Source organism: Sturnira hondurensis, unplaced genomic scaffold (assembly GCF_014824575.4).
Source record: "Sturnira hondurensis isolate 20B ecotype Veracruz unplaced genomic scaffold, ASM1482457v3 Scaffold0021354, whole genome shotgun sequence".
Classification (NCBI taxonomy): domain Eukaryota; kingdom Metazoa; phylum Chordata; class Mammalia; order Chiroptera; family Phyllostomidae; genus Sturnira; species Sturnira hondurensis.
Genome location: NW_028093985.1, coordinates 30,303,082 through 30,321,859, shown reverse-complemented (window position 1 = coordinate 30,321,859; position 18,778 = coordinate 30,303,082). Strand labels below are relative to the sequence as shown.

The 18,778-nt window shown below is 36.7% G+C and overlaps 1 protein-coding gene across 4 annotated transcripts in view; it reads left to right on the top strand.

Moving 5' to 3' along the window:
- The window catches only part of PJA2 (praja ring finger ubiquitin ligase 2), a 72,562-nt gene that overhangs the window by 33,746 nt on the left and 20,038 nt on the right, over positions 1 to 18,778 (top strand). For all 4 annotated transcript variants that reach the window (XM_037032418.1, XM_037032417.1, XM_037032416.1 and 1 more), the window contains one exon: positions 13,580 to 13,765. In XM_037032418.1, the coding sequence (XP_036888313.1) occupies positions 13,580 to 13,765 (186 nt within the window). The remainder of the gene's footprint in view (positions 1 to 13,579; positions 13,766 to 18,778) is intronic.

Genomic DNA, 18,778 nt, shown 5'->3' with positions numbered 1-18,778 from the left:
TAAGAAAAATGTCCCAATTGTAGTTAAATGTAGAGCTATATGGGTATTAGTTTGAGTCATCATCCACTTTCATTGATACCCTACAATAATAAAACTCAATAATTTGTTTAAAAGATAAAAGTGGGAGGTGGGGAGGACAGAACTAAAACCCAAGATAGCAATAACATTTAAGTTGACAAGGGGAGACCAAAGTTGAAATGTATTGTTTGGGAGAGGGCCGGAAGTTAACTTCTGACAGGTTTAATTTGCATGGCAAAATTTCAAGGATAACCACTGCAAGAAATAAATAGATACTAGAATCCTATAGAGGAGGAAAAAGGAATTAAGATAGGGAAAATGAACATTTAAAGTCACTGTAAGTAAAAGTAAAAGGAAGAAAAGGGCATAAAAATGGACAAAAATAGACATGAAAAAGTATAGATTATAGGTATGTCTTAAGATATGAGGTCTGTCCAGAAAAAGTTCAGTCATTGTTAATATAACAAGAATGGTTTGTGGGACATCAGTGTGACCTGGCGTCCAAGGAGAGTGGACTGGAATGTTCATGTGTGAACAGTGATGATTTCACTGTACTAGTCAGTGGGGGCGGTAGACACCATTGATGAGCATGTGTACTGTGTGGCCGTCACATTCAAAATGAGCAAGTAGAGCAAGGAATCCGCATCAGATTTTGCTTTAAACTTGAGCATTTCTCCATGGAAACTATTCAGATGATTCAGGAGGCTGCAGCTGGGTAACTGGTGGTTGGCAGCTTCATCACGACAATGCTCCGGCTCATGCATCACTTCTGGTGCAGAGTGGTTTGGTGATACATCAAATCACCCTGGAGACTCAGCCCCCCTACAGCCCACGTATGGTGCTATGTGACTTCTGGCTTTTCCCCAACTAAAGTCACTTTTGAAAGGGAAGAGATTTTAGACCATCAGTGAGATTTAGGAAAATACGATGGGGCATCTGATGGTGATTGGGAGAACTGTGTGAGGTCCCAAAGTGCCTATTTTGAAGGGGACAGAGGCATCATTGTCCTGTGTACAGTGTTTCTTGTATCTTCTTCAATAAATGTCTCTGTTTTTCTTACTACATGGCAGGATACCTTCTGGACACACCTCGTAAACTGCCTAATCTCTGCTTATAAAATACAGCTTTGTATCAGTTGGATTTCTTTAAGTTAACTGCTATTTACAAGAGACACTGAAAGCATAAGTATATAGAGAGAGTGAAAATAAAAGGGTAGAAAATTATATTTCAGGTAAATACTAACTAAAACCAAATGGAACATTTATATTAACATTAACAAAGTACACTTAAAGGCTAAAAAAGCATTCAAAATTTAACCAAACTAGAGAATATTGACAGATTTACTGTCATATTGCAAAAATTGTAAATACCTTTCTCAATTACTGATAATTTATGGATATAAAAAGTTAATCTGTCTTTAACAGATTTTAACAAGTCATTCAAACATGATTTAATGAATACTGCCTTCTTTGGAATAGACAAACACACAACCTGAACATATACTAGGTTACGAAGCACAGGTTAACACATTTCAAAGAATCAGTATCCTGCAGACTCTATATTCTGGCCACTCTATTAACTCAGAAATAAATAACAGAAATACAATTTTTTAAAACCCTATGCATTTTAAACATTCCTTCTAAATAACCAGTAGGACAAAGAGCAAATCATAATAGAACTTTAAAATGTTTATAAATCAATTATAATAAGACCACCAATCAAAATTTGTAGGTTGCAATGAAATTGGTATTTAAAGGGAAATTTATCATTAAAAACATTTGAGCTGAAAATGGATCTGTACATTTAACTTAAAACAGAAAAGGAATATTAGAATAAACAAAAAATAAAGAGATAAGAATTAGAATTAGGAAAGACAAGAGCAAAGATTAAAGAAATCAGAAGTTGAAACTTTGAAAGGGTTAAAGAAAGATAATCTGGATAGTGAACAAGAAGTTAAAGACAAGGCACAAATAAATAAGCGAAATACATAAATACAGCTGAAAATTACAAAAAGATTGCATATTAAGTACTCTAGACTTTGTATCAGTAAATTCAAAAACTTAAAAGAAATTGACAAATTTTTTCTAAAAAAGAGTTCATCATAAACCACTCAAGAAGAAATAGGAAGCCTGAATAATACTGCCATTATTACAGATAGGTAATCAGTGGTAATCAGTGGTTTGGTTAAAACTTTCACGTGGAGAAAAACAACTGATATGGATGGTTTTAGAACTGAATTCTCTTAAACTGAATCTTTAAGGATCATGTCACTGTATACTCTGAAGAGCATAGAAAAAGAGCTGTTTCTCCAGATCATTCTAATAAGGACAGAAGAGGCCAATAAGGCCTAATACTAAGAGTATGTAAAGAAAAATATACATGTTCTTACCCCCCCCACCCCCCCAATTAAAAATACATGTCAGTCCCAGCTGGGTGGCTCGGTTAGTTGAAGCATCATCCACTACACCAAAAAATGGTATGTGTGATTCCTGGTGAGGGCATGTACTTAGGTTGCAGGTTCAGTCCCTGTTCGGGTGTGTATGGGGGAAGCCAATCAGCGTTTCTCTTTCATGCCAGTGTTTCTCTTTCTCTCTCCCTTCCTTTCTCTCTAAAAACAATAAACATATTCTCTGGTGAGGATTTTTAAAAATGTAAAACACATGTCAAAATCTTAAACAGAATTATTGGAAATTCAAATTTGGAACTGTAATTTTTAAAAGATAAAACTCATTTATAAATCTGAATTTATTCCAGAAATGCAAAGGTAGTTTCATGTAGAATACCTGTAAATGTGATTCACCTTATTAGCAGGACACAGGAGAAAATTTATGGTACATTCTATAGATGGATGGAAAAATGCACTTCCTATGTTCAACACCTCACCATGATAGAGACTCTGATAGAAATTCATGATCAAAATTCTGATAGGGTTAGAATAGAATATCCTTGACCTGATAAAAGGTGTCCTGCCAATTATTGGCAATGATTAGTTTAGAAATTATTGCCAATGATTAGTTTTTAAAAATTTTGCCCTTAAATTGGAGCAAGACAGGGGTGCTCATTAGCACTGTTTCCATAGCCATTGGTGGGGGTCTTAATCATTACAGCATAGTGGGAAAATAAAGGGTAAAAAAATACAAAAAGAAGAGGAATGAAAAGGAAAGAAAAACTAGGAGGATGTATTTATAGAATATAAAGTCATAATGTGTAGAATGTATAAAGAACTAGAAATTAGTAAAAGAAAAAAAGACTAATTGGAAAATGATCAAAACCTTGAGCATATAATCCACTAAAGAGGAAGTATTAACAATGAATAAAAGATGCTTTTAATACTAATGTATCAAAATATGCTTTATTACTATTTGGGAGTATATGTTAAGATCACAAAGAGGTATCATTTTTTATTAATCCATTAGGTTAGCAAAAGTTAGGAAATTTGACAATGTCAGGGGGTTTGGAAAATATGAATTAGTTCTTTTTTTAAGATTATATATATATATATATATCTTTAGCGAGAGGGGAAGGGAGGGAGAAAGAGAGGGCGAGAAACATTGATCTGTTGCCTCTTGCATGGTCCTAGTTGGGGACCTGGCTCACAACCTACATGTGTGCCCTGACTGGGAATCGAACTTTCAGTTTGCAGGCTGGCATTAAGTCAACTGAGCCACACCAGCCAGGGCTAAATCAGTTCTGACACACTGCTCGTTAAGATACAAAGTAGGTCAAATTCACTGAAATGGAATTTTAATATTTGTGTGGCAGACTTCCCAGCTATTCCACTTTTAGGTATTCACCTTGAAGAAATTTCCCCCTTATGGTCCAGAAGTTGTATATAAGAATAATATATATAACAATGTATTGTTTCACTGCATTACTTCTGGGTATTACCCAAATATTAATTAATAGAAAAATTAGTGGCGTGTCGTATATGGAGTATTATATAGCAATGGGGATGAACTAACCACTGTTACATGCAAAAATGTGGATGAATGCAGAGATACAATACTGATTAAAAACAGCCATCCTGGAGTTTGTTTCATAAAGCTTAAAAACAAGCAGAAGTAAATATCTCGTTGAAGTTTACAACAGTAGTGAAAACTTCTTCCAAAAGGCAGTGGAATGACAACAGCAGCATCAAGATAGTACTTTTCTCTGGGGGCCGTGAGGCCAACGTGTAGCATACAAGGTGTATGCTCGTCAGTGGTAATATTCTGGTTTCCTGATTTGGGTGTTGGGCTTAGGGGTGTTCAATGTAGTATATTTTCTCACTTACATAGATTGTGTATATTCTGCATTGGGAAAAAATGAATTAAAAATTAACAGGCCCTGGCTCAGTGGCTCAGTTAGTTGGAGCATCCCCCTGTACACCAGAGATTGAGGGTTTGATCACTGGTCAGGGCACATGCCGAGGTTGTGGGTTTGATCCCCAGCTAGGGAACATACAGGAGGCAACCAATTCATGTGTCACTCTTACAGTGATGTATCTCTCTCTTTCTCTCCCCATTCCTGTCTAGCTAAAATCAATTAAAAAACATATGCTGGGTGAGAATTAAAAAAATAATAACAGAAATTGAAGACAAGAAAGTGAGACAGTAGCTGTACCCAATTCTTTACAAAAGGGAAAGGGCCACTGTTGGATGTTGAGTCTCAAAAAGCATTTTCCCCCGCTCCCATAAACAAGAAGCGTATGATGGTTTGCTTGTAGAATGTTCCAGAAAAGAGTGTCTGATAATTATACGAAGATGAGAAGGCCTTGGGCGTCCAGATTTCAAGGAGAGGGAGTCTCTAGTCAGTGTTCTTGTTACTAGATGTTGAGAGCTGGTGAGGACAGGGCAGTTGTAACCTTGAAGGAAAGAAGGGGTGGGAATTAGGCTTTCAGAGAGCTAGGGAAGTTACTTTCAGAGTTACTAGGGAACCACTGAGTAATTGCGAGGCAATAACTAGTGAGCGTCCATTTGAGATTGGGGGGGGGTGTTTGTTTGTTTGTTTATTTTTTAAAGTTTTTGGCCTACATTTTATTTTATTTTTTAAGTTAATTTATTTAATTGTTTAAGTACAGTTTTCTGTCTTTCACTCCTATCCTAGCCCACCCACCCCCAGTGCTCCCCATGAGATTTGTGTTTTTTAATTTAAAGTTAATAACATCGCACTTCTGTGTTTTCATTCAGGCTTTTTCAGCTTTTCTGGTGACTTTACAGACTTCACATAAATACTCTAAAATTTTTAATAAATTGTTTGTGGCTGGATGACATGGAACACGGTATTGATTTTATAAGCTGTAATTCCCTTTTAGGATTTTGGACTCTTAATTCAAATTTAAGTTACTTTCCTTCCAAGATAGGGATTTGAAATCTTAAAAATTTGCTATACAATTAGAATTATTAAACGTGAGCTTATACCTAAAGCTTGGTAACTAACATGTGTTTTGAGTTATAAAATGAAATAAGTTAATTAAATACCAGTTAATTAGGAATATTTATTATATTCTTCAGAATTTTATAAATATTTTTATAATATAGTTTTATTTTATGAAAGCCTTAGACTTTCAAAATGTTGGTATTAACCCAAACATTTGGAATTCTGTGCTGCAAATAATGGATACTCTTAATTGCTGATACATTAGCTAAAGGAAATTACTCAGATTTGTGAATCAGAGTAGTGTTTTCAGCTGTTTAATTCAATCTTTCTGCTTTCTCAAAATTTTATACTGCATGACTATATGATAGCAAAGTTTAATACTTTGCAGTGAAAATTTGTTTAAAATATTCAGTTTTTATTGATGTATTTTAATAATTTTAATAATTGTGTGCATGGAATGTTATTAAATTTAGTTTCCATTATTGAGGAGGAGGGGTCGTTATTGTTTTCTGGGAAGGAGCAACAGTCTGTCTCGGGGGATAATATGGCCTGTAGTCGGGAGAATAGATGATACAGCTGGTCTTATAAGATTTTCACTGGGAGTAGGTTGTGGTGATACATGATGGGTATTTTCAGCTTTCTGTCATGGTAGCAGCATTCTTTTTCTCCAAGTTGTTTTGAAAGATCCTCAGAAAGGAAGGGCAAGTTGGCAGTTTCCCTTCCCAGATGGAATGAATGCCTGTGACTCTGCAGGTGGCAGTGGTAGGTACAGGCTTCCAGTCTTCCTTTTGTACACAGGATGGCTTTTTCAGAATTGATGATCTGGAGACATGATTAGATCATTTGTCTTCTTATGTCTCATACATTACTACATAACATTATAATGCTATTTTACTGGGTTTTGAATTGCCAAAATGAAGGGCACTGAAGGTCTGAATTTGTGTGACTGTGTAAATAGGCTATGCGTACCTGTGAATGCATACGGAGAATACAGAGAGAGCAAGAAGACTGAGATATAATGTGCTTGCAGTCCCATAGGGACATTTATCTCTGCTGGGAGCCAAACAAAACAAAGATCCTTTGACCCTGTTACTCAGAATCTTTTTTTTTTTTTGAAGAGCAAAATTTCTTCTTTTATACTGGTCTGGCACATTGCCACTCTTCAAGCCTGTAAAAATTTATTTCAAATGGTAGGAACTTATTTAACTTTGTTTAACATGTTGAAAGCATATGCCGTATACCACTTATTTCCTATAACTGTACTAAAGTGAATAATTAAAAACAGAATCAAATGTTTAAGCAAAATATGTAGCCAAGAATTGGTAATATAGTAAGAGTATTAATGATGTACTATAAATTGTTTTGACTCCTTATGATGATTTCTTATTTTAGTTTTCTTCTTTGAATTAAAAAACCCATACATTAATATTTTTATACTGAATTATTTTCACCAGTGTATTTGAGTTTTATGTTATATGGCTGAAGTATGGAGTTACTTGAGTCATTTTGATGTCTTTATAATAGGAAAAAGAAATGTACTTTTAGTGGGAATGCATTAGAAATAACAGAAATTTCCAAGGTCTATTCTAGGCTTGATAGATAAACCCTTGTTTTTCAAGGGTTTATTACATTTGCAACACGTACAGAGTATCTGTTACGTACCAAGCACTTGTTATAGGGGGTGAAGATACAACAGTGAGAGATAATACTGTACATGCTTGAGAAGCTCCCAGTCTAAGAGGAGACAAGTGAGTCAACAGAAAAGTTAAAATACAGTGTGGTGATTACTCTCATAAAGTTGTGAATAAAGATGTGTTCTTAGGGATTTTTAGTTTGATTTTTGAATCAAACTAAAAATTTTAAATCCATTATGGGTTAAATTTTAATTGGACTAATTATGCACAAAAGGAAAGCGTACACTGTCTCCATTTATTTGACATTAAACCTCTAACTAAGTATATTTTCTTATGCTAATTTCTCTGATGTTACTAGACTAGCTATACTAGATACTAAATCTTATAAACCTGTTATCTTGAAGTACAGTTTAGGATCTGAAGTTAAAGAAACAGGTATGAGGACTTCCGCCAAGATGGAGTCATAGGTGGAAACACTGTGCCTTCTCCCACAACCAAGTTTGAATACAACAAAGGTTTAGTAAACAGAGACACAGCCAAAGAACAGAAAATTGAACTGTACAGAAGTCCGACAACAACGAACCATTAAAACAGACCAGTAAGAGGGGCGGAGCCAGCAGCGGAGCAGGGTCGGGCAAGAAAGATCTCCCAACTCCAGGCATGCAGGCAGCCGGGGTAGCAGCACGGACCCAGTGAGGGTGCAGAGCAGGCTGACCTCGGTCACACATTCATTCACAGATAAACCAGCAGAGGAGTGAACAGTGAGCAGTGAGCAGTGAGATGGACTGAGCAGGCCCAAGTACACAAGGGGGCAGGCTGACCGCGGTTGCACATTCATGCTCAGTGGGACAGACATCGTGCCCCGGTGGTGGGAGGCGGCAGAGGGGACTACCATTGCTTTCCTTTGACCCCGCCCCCATATACAGCGTCACAACCTAGCAACTGAGTTGCCCCGCCCTGGTAAACACCTAGGGCTCCGCTCCTCATATGAAACAGGCACGAACAGTCCAAAATATGGCTCAAGAAGAACTCAAAGCCCCAGAGCCGATAACTCCAAGTGACCAAGAAATAGCAAACCTCTCAGATGCACAGTTCAAAACACTGGTGATCAGGATGCTCACAGAACTGGTTGATTATAGTCACAAATTAGAGGAACATATGAAGGCTAAACTGATTGAAATGAAGGGAAATGCACAGGAAACCAATAGTGATGGAAAGGAAACTGGGACTCAGATCAAGGGAGTGGACCAGAAGGAAGAACAAAACATCCAACCAGAAAAAAGGAAGAAACAAGAATTCAAAAAAATGAGGAGAGGCTTAGGAACCTCCAGGACATCTTTAAACATTCCAACATCTGAATTATAGGGGTACCAGAAGGGGGAAAGAAACAGCCACGAGTGGAAAACATATTTGAACAAATAATAAAGGAGAACTTTCCCAATCTGGCAAAGGAAATAGACTTCCAGGAAATCGAGGAAGCTCAGAGAGTCCCAAAGAAGTTGGACCCAAGAAGGAACACACCAAGGCACATCATAATTACATTAGCCAAGATTAAAATGAAGGAGAGAATCCTAGAAGCAGCAAGAGATAAGGGGACAGTCACCTACAAAGGAGTTCCCATCACACTGTCAGTGGATTTCTCAAAGGAGACCTTACAGGCAAGAAGGGGCTGGAAAGAAGTATTCCAAGTCATGAAATCCAAAGACCTACAGCCAAGATTGCTTTATCCAGCAAAGCTTTCATTTAGAATGGAAGGACAGATAAAGTGCTTTTCAGATAAGATCAAATTCAAGGAGTTCGTCATCAGCAAGCCCTTATTATATGAAATGCTAAAGGGACTTATATAAGAAAAAGATTAAAAATATGAACAGTGAAAGGACAGCAAACTCACAGTTATTAACAACCACACCTAAAACAAAAGCAAACCAAGAGGACAGCTAGATCAGGAGCAGAACCATAGAAATGGAGATCACATGGAGGGTTAGCAACAGGGGAGTGGGAGGAGGAGAAGGGGGGAGAAGGTACAGAAAATAAGTAGCATAGATGGTAGATAGAAAATAGATAGGGGAGAAGGCAAGAATAGTATGGGAAATATAGAATCTAAAGAAGTTGAGACACGTGGTCATAAACTAAAGGGGGGATGGTGGGGAAGGGGGGGTGCAGGGTGGAGGGGAATGAAGGGGGGAATAGAACAACTGTAATGGTATAATCAATAAAATATATTTTCAAAAATAAGTAAATAAACTTTATCAATAAAAAAAGAAACAGGTATGAGTTTAGGTATGTAAACAGATACTCTTTCCTGTGTGTTTAAAGTGTGCTAATTTTTTTTATATGGACATTGTCTGCCTCTCTTTCATAAATATTTTTACCCAAAGCTTAAAGTCACACATTAAAATGAATAGAATTCTAATTATAGTTGCTCTTAAAGTTGAAATATGTGAATTGTTATATACCATTTCTTATCTTAAAACACAATTTGAATATTACATGCTCTAATATTTTACTACCTTTTGATATATTAAAAGGTTTTCTGTTAAATAAAATAGATAAGAAAATCCTACCAGTATAATTTTTCATTTATAGATTTATAAAGTACCATTTGTTCAGTTCATTGCAGCTTTGAAATGCCTGTTTTAAAGTAATATTTTATTTGTGTGTCCTTTATAGTAGTTCCTGAAAACATAGACAAAAACCAAGGGGAAGGGTGGAGGTAAGAGAGGGAGGGGGTTTGGCTGGGGTAGGGGGCAGGGATGGGGAGAAAATGCAGACAACTGTAATTAAACAACAATAAAGTAAAATAAACAAATAAATAAATAAATGAAATGTTATTGATTATGCTTATTACAGTTATCCCAGTTTTTCCCCCTTTGCTCCCTCCGCCCAGCACCCCCACTCCCTCAGGCAGTCCCTATACCATTGCTCGTGTCCATGGGTCACGCATGTAAGTTCTTTGGCTACTCCATTTCCTACACTGTATTTTACATCCCCATGGCTGTTCTGTGGCTACCTATATGTACTTTCCTTAACCCCTTCACCTCTTCACCCATTCCCCACACCCCTCTCCCATCTGGCAACCATCAAAACATACTCTATATTAATGATTCTGTCTCTGTTCTTCCTGTTTGCTTTGTTTGTTTTTTCGATTAAATTGGTGATAGACATGTATTTATTGCTATTTTATTTTTCATAGTTTTGATCTTTTTAACATTTCAAAAGTGTGAGAGTTCTTTAACATTTCATATAATAATGACTTGGTAGCAATGAGCTCCTTTAGTTATTTTTTCTTGTCTGGGAAGCACTTTATCTACCCTTTAATTCTAAATGATAGCTTTGCTGGTAGAGCAGTCTTGGTTGTAGGTCCCTGCTTTTCATGACTTCGAAAATTTCTTGTCAGTCCCTTCTAGCCTGCAGAGTTTCTTTTCAGAAATTAGCTGGCTGTCTTATGTGAACTACTTTGTGAGATAATTATCTGCTTTTGCTGCCTTTAAGATTCTCTTTATCTTTAACCTTTGGCATTTTAATCTTGATGTGTCTTGGAGTGAGCCTCTTTGCATCCATTTTCTTTGGAATTCTCCGTGCTTCCTGGGCTTGCATGTCTATGTCCTTCACCGTACCAGGGAAGTTTTCTTATATTATTTATTCAAATAGATTTCCAGTTCTTGCTCTTGCTCTTCTCCGTCTCACATCCCTATGATATGAATGTTGGAATGCTTTAAGTTGTCCCAGAGGATGCTTACACTGTCCTTAATTTCTTGGTTTCTTTTTCCTTCTTGTTGTTCTGATTGATTTTTTTTTTTGCTTCCTGATATTCCAAATCATTGATTTGATTCTCAGCTTTATCCACTCTATTGTTGTTTCCCTGTAAATTGTTCTTTATTTCAATTAGTGTATCCTTCATTTCTGACCAAATCTTTTTTATACTATTGAGGTCCTCACTAATTTCCTTGAGCATCCTTATAACCAGTGTTGTGCATTCTGAATTTGATAGAGTGCTTATCTCCATTTTATGTAGCCATTTTTCTGGAGTTTTGATCTGTTCTTTCACTTGGGTCACATTTCTTAGCTCCTCATTTTGGCAGCCTCCCTGTGTTTGTTTCTATCTTAGGTAGAGTTACGGTGCTCCCTGTCTTGGTAGTGTGGCCTGATATGGTAGGTGTTGTACAGGTCCAGTGGCACAACCTCCCCTTTCACCCAGGCTGGGTATTCAAGGTGTGCCCTTCGTGTGGGCTGAGCACACCCTCCTCTTGCAGTTGAGCCTTGGTTGCTGTTGGCAGGTCAGTGGGAGGGATTTACCCAGACTAGTCAGATGCAGAGACTGGCTGTGACCACTGACCACACTGCCCCTCTGTGGAGAATCATCAGCTGTGCCGGGGCAAGGTAGTGGTGCTCCAATGTGGTCTGTAGCTGTCCACTGGGTGCACGGTCTCTCGGGTTTCCCAGGTGGTACAGGCCAAGATAAGCCCCCCGTATCTGGCCCTGGGCCACTGTGCCTGAGCTATAACACGATCCAAGATGGCTGCTACTTATGCTGGGCTTGGAGATTCCCAGGCAAAGCCAGGCTGTGGATCTAGGATGGCTGCTGCTAGTGCTGAGCCTGGATCATGTAGCAAAAGGTACAGGGCTGAGGGCTCACTGAGGCAGACTGTTGTTTGTTTGATGGGATTTAGGAGGTTGTGAAACATGAGCCAAGACCAACCATTCATATGGAAAAGTCAAGGTTAACACTTCAGGTGGGCATTTAAGTTGGGTGGGATGGAGTCTCGGGAAGTGTCCAGGGTGGAACAAACAATGTGCCCCAGTTACAGCACCTGCCTGTGGGGGAGGCCTCAGCCAAGGAGCAACGGCCTCCACCCTCCTTTCTGTCTGAGAGAAAGCTGTGCCAGGCTCTCACCTTGATGCCAGACACTTCAGTTCCTCCCAGTATGCCTCTGTGCCTTTTCAACTCCTACCCCAGGGCTGAAGCTCAGAGGGAGTGAGTCTGGGTAAGTCTCTGTGTGGGTTCTTTAAGGGGAACTGCTTGGGACTCCAGAAGTTTCTTCCATGGACTCAATCCCCACTGGTTTTTGCAGCCAGGAGTTGTGGGTACTTATCTTCCTGTCACTGGAACCCTTGCTGGGGGGCCTGTATGGGGCTGGGACTCCTTGCTCTCCAGCTATCCCTCCTGAATTTTTATCCACCACACATGGCTGTGGGACCAGCCTATTCCACATCTCCACCCCCTCCTACCAGTCTGCATGGATGTGGTTTCTTTAATTTTGCAGTTGTCAAGACTTCCATTCAACTTGATTTCTAATGTTTCTGAGTGATGGTTTTCTATATTTTAATTGTAATTTTGATGTGGTTGTGTGGGGGTGGGGGGGGCAAGTCATGTTTACCTATCTGAAATGCCTTTTGTTTCTCATGTATTATAATTAATTTTACTCAGTTTGATTTTTGTGTCCAAATTTTTGGTTGTTTAACTTTTCCACACGTATTTAATGTACATGTTGTAAAATTTAATAATCGGTCTTTGGCTTTAAGGTTTTTATATCATGCTTAGCATAACAGACACTTTGTAAAAGTTTTCTCATAATTCTTTTAGTACTTCTGTTGTTTTAGTGGTGGGAGGTGGGGTATGTGACCATTTTTAAAAAGTAGATATGGAATTTATTTAAGAGTAAATAATGGCCTTGAAATTTAACCTCAATTCTTCCAGGTGAGTACCCAGTTGTCCCAATATCATGTATTGAATAATACTTTTCCCTGCTGTTCTGAATTGCTTCTCTTCCGTATTTTCTTGATCTGCATTAATAATTTGTCTGCCTCTGTCCCTATGAGCTTATTTTCTAGTGGGAGAAAGATTGTCAATAAACAGATCAGAAAATGATGAGTAAAAGTAAGCTCTATAATGAAAATGAGCTGAGTGATGTGGTGGTCAGTTACAGGAGAGTGAACATAATAAGATGAATGGTCAGAGACAAGCCTTTCTGAGGAGGTGGCATTTACTCTGACTTGAATATCAAGGAGGGAGTAGCTTTGCAGATATCTGATGAAAGAATGTTTCAAGTAGAGGAAAGGGCCCCAAGGAGAAAATGATGTCCATGTAGAGAGTAGTGGGAATGCAGTCAGTGGAGGGAGCAGCAGTGACGGTCAGTAGCTAGAGAAAAGGGCCAAGGAGGAAGTGTGTCTTATGTAGGGATTTGTGGGCCAGTCTGAAGCATTTGGATTTTGTTGTAACTTGGAAAGGAAACTGTTCAAGAGCAGTGTTTAACAATTCAGATTTTCTAAGATGAATTTTCTTATTTTTCTTCTGCAAAAGGAGGAAATATAAGAGATTAGATAATTTCTGTATCAAAGAAATAGGTTCTCATGTAATTAGGTATTTCTATATACATGTGACCCTATAACAAATTTACTTCCCTTTTAAATAATTTTACATTTAAAGAAAGCAGATTTTTAAAATCATAAGTACTGAGAGTTTAGAACCCAAAAAGAATCTACTTACACTAAATAGAATTCTTTAAAGGAAAAATTTCTGATGTGTTTTAAAACAATATTTTTTCTTCTCTTAAAAATGTTTGCATTAGGGAACAGACATCTTTGGAAGAAGGAGAAATTCCTTGGTTACAGTACAATGAAGTCAATGAAAGCAGCAGTGATGAAGGAAATGAGCCGGCCAATGAATTTGCACAGCCAGAAGCTTTCATGTTGGATGGTAACAATAACCTTGAGGATGACTCCAGTGTGAGTGAAGATTTGGATGTGGACTGGAGGTATGTAGCACAGTCTTATTACCATGCTTAATTGTTCATTGAGTAGAATCTGTTCATGGTTCTAAATTATGAAAATGGAATCTCTGATAGCAAAGAAGTATTCTGATTTTCTCATCTGTCAATCTTCCTCTCCTTCAAAGCTAATTTCAGATGTTACTTCCTACGGGAGTTGTATTCCACTCAGTGACCTCTTCCTTCTTTGACATTTAGCGCTCATGAAGCTTACGTTACATCCCAGTGAATTGTACACTTAGGGTTTGAGATTTCCAAGTTTTAAATTTACCCTTATATACTAAATATAGTATGATCCTTTTAAAAAAAAAGGTCCTGAATACTATTTGAAGAATTTCAAAACCTGTGATTGAATCAGAATCATAAGAACACAGTTTTTCTTCTGGATATATTTTGTGTGGAAAATATAATTGTACCTTCCCAGAGATGCTGTGAAAGTATTAAATTTGTGCTGACAAAGAATAGCTTCAAATAAAAGTAGCATATAAATGAAGCGCGTTATACAGTTGTTACTTCTCATGCTATATAATGGTTAGAATTTAACTATTTTTGTTTATAAAGTTACATGTATCTTTTGAGTGTGTAGTAGCCCTTTGGAAGCAGCTAATTATTGAAATGAAGAAGGGATGTTTGTTCCAACTGATACCTTTTTGTAATATTTTTCTGGGAAAAATATGGCTTAATACTACCCGTGTTTTCATCTCTGCACAGATATATTTTCAAGAATTTGTCTTGGTTTTTTCCAGTTAAAATATCTTTACAGAAAACTCAGAAAAATAAAGATAAGAAAAATTTACTTATATCCCCCCCGATAACACTGATTTGTGTTTTTAAGGCTTCCTTTGTGTCTTCAGTTTCTCTCTGTGTGTAGCTACTTCTTTGTGCTTCTCCAAATTGTTTCAGACACGAAACTCAGCATCTCCTTGAAATCCTCCTTATCATTTTCTAATTTGACTTCCCAGGGGGAGAGAATTATATGTGCAGAGCAGATTTTTATTGACTATTTTGTGGAAGTAGAAGTACAGCTTTATTACAGCCACCAACAATCTGTAATTCTATCTTACACATTCCCGCCTTCCAAAATCCACTTCCTAGCTTCCCAAACGTGGAAAATCAGTGACTTCATCTAGTCCTACACTTGCTGATCCTGATGGCTCCCTTCACTTCCTCCATCTGCCCCTTACCCTTTTACTGAACTTGTTTATTCTGCTGTCTTATCTTTCCATCTGTGAAGTCATTCATTCCTCAAAGAACTCAGCAGGGAACTTAACAGAATCATTTATATAGCATCGTTTGTGTATATCAGGAAGCAATTATGCCTTCATTTTTTATTTCACATTTTTTCAAAATTTTGTAAAAATCATTCTTTATAGCTCCATTATGTAGCTGCTCCATTCTGTATATGCACTAAAATTTAACTGACCATTTCCCCATTGAAATACTGCGGTGAAATTCCCCTGCCCCCCCTACTTTCCCATGAAACTTGTTCTGACTGCAGGTAATTTCTTTAGGACAGATTCATAGGGAACATTACTGAGAATTATTTTTTAAGGTCTTGATATATGTTACAAAATACAGTTATTTTGTAACAAAAAGGGCTGCTCTACGTAAAAATTTGAATAAATAATTGAGGGCTTTATTAAATATAGTTTTAATTTAAATTTGAAAATGTTTGTGTTCTAATTTATTGACTACCTGTTGGGATATGGCTGTCATGGTACGAATTTAGAGATGTTGCTAATTGTTTCAATTAGCAGGAGTTGTATAGTGGTGGTTTTCTGTTTTTGTTTTTTTAATATAGATAGCACTTTAGCGTGGATTTTTAAGACAGCTTTTGGATTTAGCTGGATGTAGCAACACTTCATTACAGGTTTGTATTGTGATGTGTCCTTTGGTAGTAGCTGAAGGTTCCTAAGGTGAAAATACCATGTCATCTGTATAACTGAAAGGAGAGGCTACAGCAGAGAGCATCAGTTCTTGTCTCTATAGCCAAACTTTGATGGTGTTTTTTTAGTTTTACCACTATTTAGAAAAAAGTTTTAAGCTTTTGGTTCTGTTTTTTGTGGTTGTTGTTCTTATAATTTTAGTTTAAAGGAAAATGGAAAAAGTCTTCTATCAAAAGTTTGTTCATTAGTTTTGGTGAAGTTGCAGAAGTCTTGCAGAGTAACACCCAGGGGGTATCTTATAGATTGGTGTGGTAAGAGTTGGTATGAAGAAAATGGGGGTTTTGGATGTATACAAGTCCCAACTGTACCGTTTATTTAATCTTTGATGACTGCTTAACCTCTGTCTTTCTGCAAGAAATTGGGATTTTAATTATTAACCTAAGAAAGTTCTGAGAAATTAATTTTATATGAATAAAATCATGGTTTAATAGTAAACATTTTTTAAACTCTTTGAAATTATTTCACTTACAGAAAAGTTACAAAAATAATATAAAGACTTTCCATGTATCCTTAACTAAGATTCCCTATAAACATTTACCACATTTGTGTTTTCATTTTCCTTTTTTCTTTATTCTCTGTATTTATGGCATTTTTGACCCATTAGTGAGTAAGTTGCAAGCATGATGCCTTTTTACCCGTATATACACTAGAGTGGATATTCCAAAATTGAGATTATCTTATCTAACACTGTAAAATTGTCAAAATCAGGAAGTTAACACTGATAAAGTACAGTTATCTAATCTAGCAATTTTCATCATTTTTCATCTCATGGCACGCACAAATGGCTATAGTTCTGCAGCACACACAAAATACATTTTTTGCTGATCTGACAAAAATAGGTAAAATTTTGATTCATTCACACTGAACAACTATTGTTGTGTTGGCTGTTATCTTTTTTTCTTTTTGAGAATATAAGGGAAAAGAGGTCAGTGCCCTGACTAAAAATTGTCAAATATTGCATATTTTAAAAATTCTTGTGGACCACCAGTTGAAAATTGACGATCTAATCTGTAGACCTTATTCAAATGTCTATAGTTATTCCACTAATGCTATTAAGTAAATTTCTTTCTAGTTGAATCCAGGACCACCCATTGCATTTGTTTACCGTGTTTCTTTAGTCTCTTTTAGTCTTTAACATTTCCTCAGTCTTTCTTTGTCTTTCATAAACATGATATTTTTAAAAAGCATAGGCCACTTAATTTGTAGAATGTTTCTTAGATTGAATTTGTTTGATGTCATGATTAGATTTGAGTTACAGATTTTTAGCAGGAACACCACAGAAGTGATCTTTTGTCTTCTCAGTTCATTTCAGAAGGTACGTGATACCAAATTGACACCAAATTGCACCATTATTGGTTAAGGTGTTAAGGTGCTTTCTTTCAGATTGTTTCACCTTAGAGATGCCATTTTTCATTTATAATTACTAGATAGTGAATGGGAAGATACTTTGAGACTATATAATATGTTTGTTCTCAAACTATCAAGTTTCTGTCTATTTGTTTTAGTATCATTAGTAGTTTTTGTCTGAAGCAATTACTACCATGGTGATTGCCAAATGAATGAAACTAGAATTTTTCATTTTAACTGAATATTCTGAAGTGACCAAATTACAACCAAATATCATGCTTTGAGTGTCTGGATTTGTTTAGCCTAGCAAAGAAAATAATTATTGGAAAATAGTTGACTATTTGAAGTTTTCTGCAGAAGGGAAGTGATCACAGTTTATGTTGCTTCAGCAGGCAGAACTAAGCACTTACAATAAGTTTCAGACTTCCAATAGGGCTCTCCCACACTGCAAATGCCATCTTAAAAAGCACCCAGAGAGTATCTGGGTGCTTGTACTATTTCCTGACTCTACTCTGGTGCCAATTCCACTAAGCACCTGACTGCATCTACTCATTTAGTTTGTTTTGTAGATGAATAAACAGTAAAAGTTAAAATGTTCACATTGTTTAACTATGACTCAGTTAACTGAAGTTAAATTCCTGTCTGACTCCGGGGCTCTTCTTCCCCTTTGCACTACATCTCACTGCTAGGTGCAGGAGGGTCTGGTATTGCAAGGGGGGTTGGAATCACCGATTCTTAGTTTTAATTCTCATTCTAAAATCTAGGATTGTATGAGAATGTCTGTCCCTTTGTACCAGATGATACCTGCTGATTTCTAGATACTACTCAGCTATAACATATTCTTCATTAACAATACATCTGTATCTCTGGGCAACAGATTTGTAATTTTAATGACAGCACGAAGGTTGACATCAAAATGTTTTGAGCTAGTTTGTGTGACTTCATGTTTCTGATTATGATATCTGATAGGAACACAGAAGTTAACAGTAGTTTGACTTTAGGTAGACGAAATAAGCTCAGTTTTGGAGACCTTGGATTTGAGGTGATAGGAATTCATTAAGGTAATATGCCCCACAGAAAACTAAAAAATGTAGGTCAAGAGCTCAAGAGGGCATTTGGAATTAGGTAGAAATTTAGAAATTACCTGCAGAGAGGATAATTGAAGAAATGGACTTGAATGTAACTTCCAGTGGAGCAAATCAAAAAAGACTAAGACTGAGGGCATACTTACGATTTCCAAATTTAGAAATACTTAACTATCTCTAAGACTAGAGGAAAAAGAAGAATCTGTGTATGTCTAGATGTGAAGAAGACAATTAGCACCAGATGAAGACGTACTTCTCTATAAGAGGCTTACAACCCTTAAGTAAAAAAAAGAGAGAGCAGTTTAGAGCTAAATATTTTTCAAGCTGAATAATAATGGAGGAGGCCTAGTTCATAGAAGAAGAGAGATTAATGAGAAAGACTTGATAAACTCAAATATTTTAAGCCCAATGTTAGCAATACAAGGTATGACAAGAAAAAAGGCTTTCACTAATGATGGAATTAAAATGCAGTAATTCTCTTTATCATGGTCTCTCCTAAATTCAGATTGGAAGCTAAAATAAACAGAAGGAGAAATATATTGGAAATAATGAGCAGGGGGAAAGTACTACCTTTATTCTAGCCATAAGCAGTCCCCAAAGTTAGAACTAGAAACATATAAAGA